Raw genomic sequence first — 12500 nt, 5'->3', positions numbered from 1 at the left:
ATACATGAAGGCTTACACCGTCTTTGCTTGTATTGCTGCATCCTGCTACGATACATCTTGCAGGCATTTTCGAAAGTACGGCTAAAACTATTTAAAACTTTCACGAAACAATCACTGGAATTAAGACTATCACAGAGATTGCACTAACATGTGCAAAATGCATTTGTACGTACTTTATAAGGTGCGCGACATCTCGACTCTCGAGTCAATCCATCCTGTGCGAGTTACTGTATGTGATGTCACGCTGCCATTTGCTGAAGTCCGTTTTTTTTAAGGGGCGGGGCATAGCACGTTGTGAAAGGCTCCAGAAATGATCTAAATATTGCTCTAATTATCCCATTTTTTTATTTTAAAAAAATGGGTGATTTCTTCACTGGGAAGGTCAAGTTAATATATAAATAACAAGTTTATTTTGCATGTCAGAGGACCTTAAAACAATTCAAGATTATTAATATTTTGGTGAAAATAAAATTATACACGTAATCTGGCCACGGCGAGAGCCTTAAAAACAGTTAAAACATTGTAATCAGCATCAGGGTTTGCAAGAAGTTTAGCTTTCCTTGTTTTATAGATTGCTAATTTCCCTTCAGCTATTATAAAATTGAGGAGAGCAGATTCAACATGACTTTTGGAATTTAACGGTAATCCAAAAATAAAAGTACGTAAAGAAAATACAATTTTCATATGACAGCACAATTGTGATAAAAAGGTAAAAAGTGCGGTCAGTCAGTCAGCCTCTTGTAGTGCACCGAGATGTGGCTCACTACAACATCAACAACTTTCTCGACGAGCCTATCTTCTACAATGCACTTTTTCCGAACTTTTTTGCACTGCAAAGTCAACATAGGCATGATATAAATCTTCAGAGGCCATACAAAAGGGGCACGAAACAGAATTTAAAACATTAAAATGATTTAATAAAACATTCGTAGGTAAAATCATATGTACAGTTCTCCAAGAGATATCACCAGTCCGTTTTACAATCTGTGGGACATACATGGCAGCCCATTGTGGGCACAGGGGGGACCCCGGAGAAAAAATCCCCTTCCATCAGGATCCAAAACTATCTTTGCACACATTAGGATGCCGTATGGTGACACAAAGGTGGTACAGGCACTTTTTAGCAACACCAGGAAGTGAAGAGGAAGACAGGATCACAGTTTCTGTTAATGCCACTGAAGTTATACGCAACTGCGGAAATAAGGGGGCATGGATTGCAGGGACAGCGTTTGTGGTATCAAAATGGAGTCCCAAACTTCTGGAGGTACGCAGAACCTCCTGGACAAGCTGGGAAACAGTTCTCAAAGAGCGCATACCAACGGTAGTCTCAATATGCTCGACTGAGTGCCATGTTTTGTTCTTGTTCCGCAGATCTCGTATGAGACTTATACCGGAGTTTATGAAGCATTGTATGTAAGCACGTGATCGAGGAATGTTCGGAAAAAGTGCATTGCAGAAGATAGGCTCGTCGAGAAAGTTGTTGATGTTGTAGTGAGCCATATCTCGGTGCACTACAAGAGGCTGCCAGGCTTGCAACAGGTCTTGGTAAAACAAAGGCAATGGAGAGATGTCCACATGTTGCAAGTCCATGAGAAAAAGTTCCTGATTGAAGTTGAGCATGCCAGCCATTTTCAGCAAATGGTTAGCAGTGGGGTGCCATGGCAGTGATGCAGAAAAAAGAAAGCAGTGGACAGTGGCGACTCAAAAGGCCATCAGTCGGCTGAGAATGTCAACAAGACCATGACCACCATCTGCCAATGGAAGGTAAAGGACTTCAGGCTTGACCCAATGTTTGCCACCCAAGAAAAAAATCAAGCAGATGTTTCTGGATTGTCAGCAGCAATGATTCAGGAGGGTGCAAGGCAATCATTTTGTGCCACAAGGAAGCCAACAGGTTATTGATCACGAGAGCACGACCTCTGTATGACAAGGGAAGTAATATTCCTCTCTACTTCTCGAGTCTATTATCAATTTTGCAAAATGTATTTAACCAGTTCTGAGCCATAAAAGCAGGGGTGCCAATGTATACACCTAGATAGCGGATGCCTTCCTTCTCCCACTGTAAGTTTCTGGGAAGATGAGGCAAACCAACAGCCAGAGTATGGCCAATCCACAGACCTTTACATTTGCTCCAATTTATTGTATTTGTGCAAGCCGAAGAGAACTTTTCCAAGTCATTTAATAACATGGTGAAATCATCACTATTATGCACCACGACACACACATCATCAGTATATGCTGACGTAACAATTGGCCTTTTCGTTGGCATCACAGGAAAGCCTGGTAGACTAGCACGAAGGCGAATTTGGAGGGGTTCAATACAGAGGGAGTAGAGAATGTCCGATAACGGACACCCTTGACGAACTCCTCTTCCAATGGTGCACACAAGCTATTATTAACTTTAACAAGCTATTATCTATCTATAATTCCAGCAATCTCTGTGTGTGTGTCTGTCTGTCTGTCTGTCTGCGACCGCCGTTTCTCGATGACCGCTGGTCCGATCAGATTGAAACTTGCCAGGAATATTGCCGGGGACCCGCGGATGTGCCTTTGAGGTTTGATATCGATCGGACGAGCGGTTCCCAAGTTACGGCCATTTATCTGTCGACCAATGACAAGACACGGTGCTATGACGTCACAAATGAAGTCACAATTAATGTTTATTTATTTATTCTTTTTTTTTGCACGATCGACGGTCCGATCTGATTGAAACTTGCCAGTAATATTGCCGGGCCCTCGCGGATGTGCCTTTTCAAGGTTTGATATTAATCGGACGAGCGGTTCCCAAGTTACGGCCATTTATCTGTCGACCAATGACAGGACACGATACTATGACGTCACAATTAATGTTTATTTATTTATTTTTTATTATTTCTTTTGCACGATTGAAACTTGCCAGGAATATTGCTGGGGACCCACGGATGTGCCTTTTCGAGGTTTGAGAGAGAGAGAGGCTGCACATACTGACACTCATCTACGGGCACGCACCTACGGGCCCGTACGAGTTAAATTTAATGATGCTAAAAACATGATTATACAACAATGAGACATGAGATATAAAAGTTGCCCCAAAACCAAACTGTTGTAAGGTGTAAAATACCTATTCATGGCTAATCGAATCGAAAGCTTTCTCTTGGTCAAGTAAAATCAAGCCAGCATTCTGCTTTTGAAGAGCACAGACATCCCACAAGTCCCGAATGAAAAAAATATTATCATGAATAGACCAGTTTGGTATACAAAAAGATTGAACAAAATGAATTAAAAAGCTAAGAAAAGGCTTCACACAATTTACAAGGGCCTTGGAAAAGATTTTGTATCGTAATCCACACAAAGCAAAGAAATAGGCCTCCAATTCTGCAAGGTCTGGAGATCTCCTTTCTGAGGGATAAGGCACACGACTGCACGGCGACAACTTAAAGGTAACAAACCATCTTGTAAACTAAACTTAAAAACATCAAAAACTGTTGGTCCAAGCAAATCCCAAAATGTTTTATAAAATTCAACAGGTAAACCATCAAAGCCAGGTGCTTTATGATCATGAAGGTCATTAAGAGCTATAAAAAGTTCATCTACAGTAAAATCTTGTTCTAAAGAGTTGTTGTGAGTCTTCCAATTGTGGTAGATTTTGGGTAAAATCAGACATTGCTCGTTCATTACTTTTCTTTGTGGTAAAAACATTCTTGTAAAAAATCCCCAATAAAACACTTCAACTGAGCATTGTCTTCGATAATTTGTCCATCACTTGAACGTAAGCTTAACAGTGAACGATTAGACTTTGTAGTTTTTTTTTCAAAGTTAAAAAAGTCTATACAGTAAGTTTCTGAAGTCGACAGACCTTTAACTCGAAGTCGGGTTTGCACTCCGAGAGCATCTTCTCTAATTAAACAATTCAATAGGGCTTGTATCTCATAAAGCCGCTGGCATCGTACATCCTTATCAATATTAATCGTGCTATCTTGTAAAAAGAGGATTTCTTTCCTTAAAATACTTATCCTTGCTTGCTTATCATTACTGAAGTTATTCCGATATTGCTGATAGAAGACTCAGATTTGTGCTTTTATCTAATCCCACCATTGACAAAGATTTGTGAAATCGTTCCGTGATTCTAGAATTCGAAGCCAAAATTTTAAAAAAGATTATTTAAAAAAGGAATCATTTAAAACAGAGGTGTTAAAAAGACCAATGAGAAGTATTCCTCTGACGATTAGGAAAAGAAAGATGCATTTTAATTAAAAAATGACCAGAAAAGCCAGAGGGAGTGATGTCAGTAAAACTTACACAATTTAAAAAAGAGAGACTGATGTAAAATTTATCAAGCCTTGCAAGTGACATGTTATTTAACAAGCAACGACACCAAATAAATTGTTGGACGTTCCCATGCTGTAATCGCCAAACATCGCCAAGATCGTGTTGTAACAAAGGAGTGGACAAAAGCCGAGCACTAGCTGGGTGAGGTTCAGGGCTGTTCCGATCTCTGACAGGGTCTAATGTACAATTAAAATCACCACCTAAACACAATAGGGTATCGGGGGTGAGATGATTAAGAAAAGTGAAGGAATCAGTGAAGAAAGCTGTCCTGAATGTGCTGTCACTTGGGGCATAAACATTGACAATTAAAATCCGCTGGCAGTTATATATAAAATCAATTACAGCTAAATGTCCAGGAACAATTTCTTTAAAAACAAGAGAGGAGATGGGAAGACGTGCAGAGATATAAAAAGCAATACCGGCACTCACGGAGACTGAGTTACTAAAAAAAAAAATCAAGTGCCTTTCAACTTCAGCCTCCAGTCTGCCATGCAACTTGCAGTTGCCCAAGTTTCTTGTAAAAGAAGAATATCCACCTTCACATTATTAATTAGCTGCATCGTTTGGACTTTACGTAAAGGATTACGTCCTCCGTTTATATTTAAACTTGCTATGATCATAATCAAGACGTTTTTATGAAATCAAGTACTTTCTTGCTTTAATAATATATTTTTTCAGTCTTTTACAAGAAGCGCTGGAAATGGCAGCAGCTTCCGGGTTTTTAACAATTATTTGTGCTTTCTGGACAAAGACACGCAAGTTGGGGAAAAAATAATTTAGATCTACTCGCTTTTTTCGAGTAGTTTTTGTAAAAAAAATCTGAGATATCGGAAATAGAGATTAAAGTATCATCGAGACTATTACCTGGGGGGAGCTTCTCGCCAAAAGCACTCGACGTCAGAGAGGAGCAACCGTCTGAATCATAGTCCTCAATTTCCTCAGGGCCTTCAGCCATTTGCTCAATCTTCATGGTTAATTCAGGAGGAGGGACTAAAGATGCAAGAGGAACACTCTCAGTGGTTACATCCTTGGGGGTGTCATTAACGAGAGTGATGGCAATGTCGCTAAATTTAACAGGAGCACGACAAGGCTGAGATGACTCGGAGAGTATGGAGGGGGTATGTCCAGTCTGGGGGGGACTGGTAGTCATAGTTGGAGGTTGCAAACCAGGGAGGGGAGGGGGAGGATGAGGGGGAGGAGCAAGGAAGAAAGAAGATGCCAGAGGGGCAAGGGGAGGGAAGGGGGGGGAGAGAAAAGCAAAGGGGTGAAGGAGGGGGAGGAAGGGAAGAAAGAGGTGGAGGGGGGAGGGTAACATTCACGTCGTGAGATAACATTTTAGAGGTACCAGGTGATTCAGACGAGGATTAAACTGGTGAAACCGAAGCACATGGGGTCTGTGTTGCAGGCAAATCCCCACAACCACCTGTGCGAAGCAGCGAGGATTTCCTATCCGGACTCAGTGGTGCTTTGAGAAGGGGAAAGAGATCTTTTTGTACTTTTATTAATCGGAGCAGGAGCAGGTGCTTCATGGGAAGCTTCTGTTTCTGTAATGGGAGCATTATCTGGGATGGGGAGTTGTTGGGAGGAGGAGCTTTCATTACCAGTTTTATTCGGCATGTCTTTGGGGCACGATCTTTTAACATGGCTGAATTCACCACAACTATAACACACAAGGGGTTCTGTGTTCGCATATCCCATACAAGTCTGTCCCTCGATTTTAAAGGAAAGGATCGCCTGAAACCCTGAAACACCTGGCGGTAAAATCATATAAACAATCCGACGAGACGACATAATGTGTTAAAAATTATCATTCCAACTACGGAACGGAATCATTGTTAATGGGGATACAACCGCACCGTATCGTTTTAACTGGGATACAATCTGATCACATTTTTTTAAAAGGTGGTAAATTTGAAATCACAACTTTTTTTGCAGGAGTATCCAGAGGGGAAGACGGAACATAAATATCGGGATCAAAGAAAAGTCCGCGCTCGACGACCTGAGCAACCATCGGCACTTGAGAAAGGAAAACAACAATCTTTTTGTTCATTCGGGAAACCGCCTTAACATTCTCAATCCCGATAATCTCACCTACACCAACAATTAACTCGATCTCCGACGGAGGAATACAAACAACGCCATGTTTCCTGGTTAGCGCTTCAATGGAAGCGTATCGCGAACTTTCACCCGCCATGACTCTTAAATGGCCGGATGTACAAAAATAAATTGGCGAACACCGTTTGTGTTCAACTTCAACGGGTCGCGACAACAATAATTTCAACGAAAGGAAAAGGAATAAAGAATACAAAATAAGTAAGTAAATAAATAAATGCGACAAACTAATACAGCACAACAGTAGATCGGCACGGCCACCGCCCAAAGCACAAACAACGTACCAAATACCACCGTAAATGCTCTTCTCTCCCTCCCTCAAACTAGGGAAAAGAGGGCACAAGAGGAGGGGTGGGGGGGGGAGAAGAAAATGCTGCACAGCTGGGTGAGGGAGACAAGATAGCACAAGGGACAACACAGAGTTAACACACGCACCAACACGCCGCCATGACACGCACACACAGAGCGACTGGCCACCAGGGGGGGAGAGAGAGAGAGAGAGAGAGAGAGAGAGAGAGAGAGAGAGAGAGAGAGAGAGAGAGAGAGAGAGAGAGAGAGAGAGAGAGAGAGACACACACACACACAGAGACAGACAGACAGAGACAGACACAGAGAAAGACAGAGAAAGACACAGAGACACTTGACAGAGAGTAAAGACAGAGGGAAGGACAGGACACAAAATAAGGAGAGCCTTGTTGAGTGAGAGAAAGATGGCATCCCCACCCCACCCATTCGGCGGAAACCACATGGGCCTGACGAACCTCGTCCTAGCTTTGTAACGTGTGTGGGTGTGTGTGTGTGTGTGTGCGTGTGCGTGTGTGTGCGTGTGCTCGCTGGGCCCCCCCAGTATGTCCCGTACTCCACGGCACTGGACAATGCGCCAAACTCCCCTGCTGTCTCACTTGGATTCCAACAGTTCTTTAAAGCTGCACACACTGCTCGCGCCGTATCAGTCCCGGACCTTGCCCGAACTCCAACTCCGGGTCTGTGCTTCCACTCTGAGCGCGATATTAATCACCGAATCCCGTTCCTGGGCTCCCTGCAGGCTGACGACACCCTTTGGCTATAATTATCTTGCAACCATGCGTTGGTTGGCTCTCCCCGAAAACCAACTTGTACTGCACCAATACCATGGTGTAAGATGGTTCCTTCCTTCAGCACACAGTTGTGTCATGGAATGTCCGAGTCACGCTCTGCTGGAATCCACTCGGCTTTCTGTGGAGTGACTGCCAGCAGTTCATTACAAGAAAACACGTGTGGACAGATAACAAAGGAATAATTTAAGGGGTCAATAAAGGGGAGGGGAGGAGAATGGGAGTGCAAACACATACAGAGTGGAAGGAAATCACAATTATCAGCTCCGAATACATTCTTCGACATGTGACAAATAATTTTTACACAGACACTGCACTCTTATGCTAAACATGTAATAATGGCATAACTTGTCTGTAGTACATCAATTTAGCCCCTATCATGTCCCCACAACCCTGCACTGTGGTTGTGAAAAAAATAAATAATAATCACTGACCTTGCTGAGGTTGTGCTCGTGGATAGCATGCCGTCTTCGCATTTCTTCTTCCTCATCCTCTTCTGTGTCATCCTCCGCAGTACGAGCACCACGTCGTCGGCGCCATTCTACCACAGGAGATGATTGTCAAAAACAAGCATTTCAAACTCAACCCAAAAGATGCAACTTTGGTTTGAAATATTTTCCATCTGGTAAATCTTTTCTCACTCACCTTCAGACACTGCTTAATCACATAAGCTCACTGGACTAAAGTGCAAGTGAGCTAAAAATGAGGCGTGTAGATTTTACATTGAAATAAATAAACAAATAAATAAATAAATATGGAGGTGATGGAGATGATAAAGAGCAAAGAGTGGAGCGAACACGATAACCTGCGAGGTGGTGTTGAGTTTAGTAGGATTCATGGGGTAGAAAAGATTGTGGGTATGGCTGAGGAATGAGATGCCATGGTGGTGCACGGCTTGCTTTAAGTTTGCTTGAGGTGACAGTCCCATCAATAAAATGTCATGCCTGTGTTTCCTTGGCCAGAAGAGGTGGGAACATTGGCAATGATTTTCTCAAAGCTCACCAACTGCAGCAAGAGAGGGAGGGCATGGCCAATAGTCCATCTCAATCTTGGCAGGCTGCCCGGGATCCGGAGGGTGGGCAGCAGGGAATTTGGCCGACTGGATCACTTCCTCTCCAACCAGGTGGTCCGGGCCACACACCATGGATGATTCTGAAGTGGCAACAAGATGAGTTTTAAATAAGGGAACATCAGTGTGTTGTCACTTTCAAATTGCAATTTAGGGTTGGCGTTTTGAACATGGAACTTGAACTCCAATATTATAAGTCATTTGTGATGTTCTTGAGTTTGAAGTGACATTTTGAGCAAGGACAAAGTCAAGTTAACACTAGATTTAGATGAAGTTCAAGGCTTTACCACTAATCCATAAAAAAGATGACAACTGTGTTCAACATATGTCCTTTACAATCATCCCAATGTTCTCAATCCAAATGGGAATCTGAAAATCTACAAGTACCTCGTTCATACCTAAAATCAGCACCAATTCAAGGGGCTCCTCCCTCACCCCATACCCCGTGCAGTACCCACTCTGGAGTGTTTACACCGAGCAAGTGCCACATGGGATGGAAGAGTGTGGGGGGTGAGTGCGGGGGGGGGGGCGAGTGTTGATATAATTATTGCATGAGGGACAATGCATGTTGATATAATTATATGTTCACTCAGATGTCAAATGTTAAACAATGACTCTTTAGGGGTGAAGAGGATGAATGATATATGAAAACAGCTTGCTAGAAATGATTTTGAGAAGAACTTTCATAAAATAAACATCAAACTTTCATAAAATCATAAATAATATTGAATTCGGAAAGACTGAAAATTATAAGGAATCAACAAAATGATATGAAGCTCAGGAGGTGGTCAGACAAGACCATTAAAAGAAGTTCATCATTTTATCTCTGCTCAACAAAAATACTTAAACCGAGAACCAAGTTCCAAGTTATTCTTTGTGAATATACTCGATGAAAATGAATGTTATAAGCAAATTAAGTTATTCCCTAAAGTATAACAAGGACAAATATTCGTTGTTTTGCTCTGAGTATAATGAAAATATGAAAGGACTGTGATTATGTTGGGGGAGGAGAAGTGCTTTTAATCAGTAAGTCTCCATTTTTCATTTGCTTGTATGGGAGGAAAGGGGATATAGTGGGGAAACCTGGCATGACAATTGTGCATTTTGAGGAAAGCACCAAATTTGGCACACTAGTAGCCAATCATATTATGAACAGATTTGGATATTGGGCAATCTCAAATTCAGCCGCTGATGGCTGTGGCAGCCATTTTCCACTGCCATCAAAAACTTTGAAATGGCCCAATATCCAAATCTGTTCATAATATGATTGGCTACTAGTGTGCCAAATTTGGTACTTTCCTCACAAAATGCACAATTGTTATGCTATATTTAGCTAAGTTGCCCCACTAATAGGGGGGGGGGAGGAAGTGAGTCTCCAATTTTGAGTTTTTGGGGCTTGGGTCAGATAGTTTTTCCCTTTTTCCCATTCATTTGAATGGGCGTCCCAGAAGCAACATTTATTATCGACTGATACTGCTCTCGCACGTTCTTGCCATGTGGTGATCATAACTACCAAGTTTGGTGAATTTCTGCACAACCTTTAAGGAGGAGGTAGCACAACAGACGGAAGGACGGACAGACAGATGTAGCTGATTACAATCCCCATATTTTTTTTGTTTTATTTTCGGTGTTGGTATAATTACACCAACACACATCTACTCATGTGCAACTCCCTCTTACATAGACATCTTCGTACAATTGTTACAAATTCCACACAGTCAGCTATGACAAAAATGTCAAAAGATGTCGTGATGGTGATTGGTGAAAGGGTGGTGTCGCTCCTACTTTGTTTGGATGTTTTTGGGGGATTCCATCCTGACATGTTTTTCAGTTTGTAAAAATGTTTCTTCCTGACTTGCATACTTACAAATGATGTCGATGTGGGATTCAATATCACAGTTCATTGTTATAGTACGAGACAAAGGACGAAGTATTTGATCATACAAGGCAAATGATTATGTCACAGTTCTACACTGAGTGTTGCCCTGTAGGTTGTATAATGTATCAGATTGTCACCAATGGAAATAAAAGTATTTAAACTGCTGGAATATTTGGAAGGGGTTGGAAATTTGAGGGGGGGGGGGGTGAGAGATGAGGTTTCTGTAATTGATTGAATGATTATTAACCCTTTGAACCCTGAGCTCCTTGGACTTTTGGCTCCCCCACCCTGGGTTCCCTGGAGAAAATTCTGGCCGCTCGGGTATATGGTGATTTGATTAGCAGCTGGTAAACCAGCCGCTACGGTATATAGAGGTTTGAATACCGGCTGGTAAACCGGCCGCTCCGGTCTATGGAGATTTGAATAGCGGCCGGTAAACTGTCCGCGAGGGTACATGTAGGTTTGAATAGCAACTGGTATACTGTCCACTCGGGTGTATGTAGGCTTGAATGGCGGCTGGTAAACTGGCCGCTCGGATATATGGTGGTTTCAATAGCAGCTGGTAAATCAGCCACTCGGGTTAAAAGGGTTGAGGGAAAACAGAATTCTCACTTTGTAAAATCTCAGTCTGGCACCGAGTGTCTATACCAGTGGTCGGCAACCCAAATAACAGGAGCCATTTTTTCAAATTTGGTCAGAAGCGCGATATCCAGAGAGCCGCAATGCACATAAACCCTATTTCAATAACTGAATAACAGAACAAAGACACAAATATTGATTTTTAATGCAATACATGTTTATTGAGCTGGTATCAATGAAAGGGGCCATGAAATTTTCTTCAGTACATTGAGTCAGCTTACTCATATTTACCTCCGCCACCGAAGGTGGAAGGAGGTTATGTTTTCACCCCTGTGTGTGTGCGTGTGCGTGTGCGTGTGCAGAATATCTCAAAAAGTTGTGGTCGGACGGGATGAAATTTTTGGGGCAGGTTAGTTGTGTGACAATGACGAACTGATTAGATTTTGGTGAAGATCCGGATCCAGATCCAGCTACTGGAATTTTTGAGTGATTCTTCACCATTAAGAGATAGGGCAACAACGATATGTAGCACGATATCTCAAAAAGTTATGGACGGATTCCGCAGAAACTTGCTGGACAGGTTGGGTATGTGACAAGGACGAATTGATTCAGTTTTGGTGATGATCCAAATCCACATTCAGATAGCAGAATTTTTAAATTAATAAAGTGATTCTTCACCATTGAGAGATGGGGCCAAAAACTATATTTTTATTTATATATATATATATATATATATATATATATTATTTTTTTCACATATATATTATATACATGATTATTTGAAAATTTATTGGGCCCGATATGTTCCACTGGATCAGGCATTGTGTGGTGGATGTACGTGCTCTACCGAGTGTGATTTCTGCTGCAGAGTTTATTTGAAGAGTTTGTTCGATGTTTGAACAGTGTGCTGTCGTTTTCATTTTCAAGCCAAACTTTAAATTCACCTCGTTCAATTGGTTTCTCAATGTGCTTTTTATGAAATTCATACTTGAAAATGCTTGCTCACTCAGGCAAGTCGATCCAAAGATAGACAGAATGCCACATTCATATCTTTTCATGTTCCTGTCGGTTTGTGGAAAAGAATTCCAAACTTCCAACACAATTTGGTCTTGTTTTTTTTTTTTAAGATCATGCATTTCAGTCCATCTGTGTTGAAGTGCCAGGGTAGATCTGTGCCTTTATAGGTTTTTGTGTTTGGTCACTAAGCCTCTGCATTTAGAACTCCACGTCATTGTCCTGCAAAATGGCCAGTTCAAGTTCTAGTTCTGCTCGGTCTACTCCTGTAAATGCTGAAAAGTTGAGTGCAGAAGTTCTGCTTCAAGAGGTTTCGACACAAATGATAAAGTTGCATTTTCCTTTCTCAATTCCTGAAATCGCCCTGTGAAGGCTTCTTGCATTTCCAGTGTCACATTTTTTAGGTTCTCGGTGTCAAGTTCATAGTTTGTCTCCTGTTTGAATT

At 41.9% G+C, this 12500-nt stretch overlaps 1 protein-coding gene across 1 annotated transcript in view; it reads right to left on the bottom strand.

Moving 5' to 3' along the window:
- LOC147033827 (dematin-like) overlaps positions 1 to 12500 on the bottom strand; it is a 37457-nt gene that overhangs the window by 216 nt on the left and 24741 nt on the right. The window contains exons 4-6 of the mRNA XM_085871556.1: positions 8517 to 8666; positions 7949 to 8055; positions 1 to 1751 (exon numbers count right to left, since the gene is read on the bottom strand). The exon at positions 1 to 1751 is cut by the window's left edge and continues 216 nt beyond it. Of these exons, the coding sequence (XP_085727682.1) occupies positions 1713 to 1751; positions 7949 to 8055; positions 8517 to 8666 (296 nt within the window). The 3' untranslated portion in view covers positions 1 to 1712. The remainder of the gene's footprint in view (positions 1752 to 7948; positions 8056 to 8516; positions 8667 to 12500) is intronic.

The sequence above is a fragment of the Eptatretus burgeri genome, chromosome 1 (assembly GCF_056783735.1).
Source record: "Eptatretus burgeri isolate ZD-2024b chromosome 1, Ebu_testis_v1, whole genome shotgun sequence".
NCBI classification, from domain to species: domain Eukaryota; kingdom Metazoa; phylum Chordata; class Myxini; order Myxiniformes; family Myxinidae; genus Eptatretus; species Eptatretus burgeri.
This window is presented reverse-complemented; position numbering and strand designations above follow the sequence as displayed.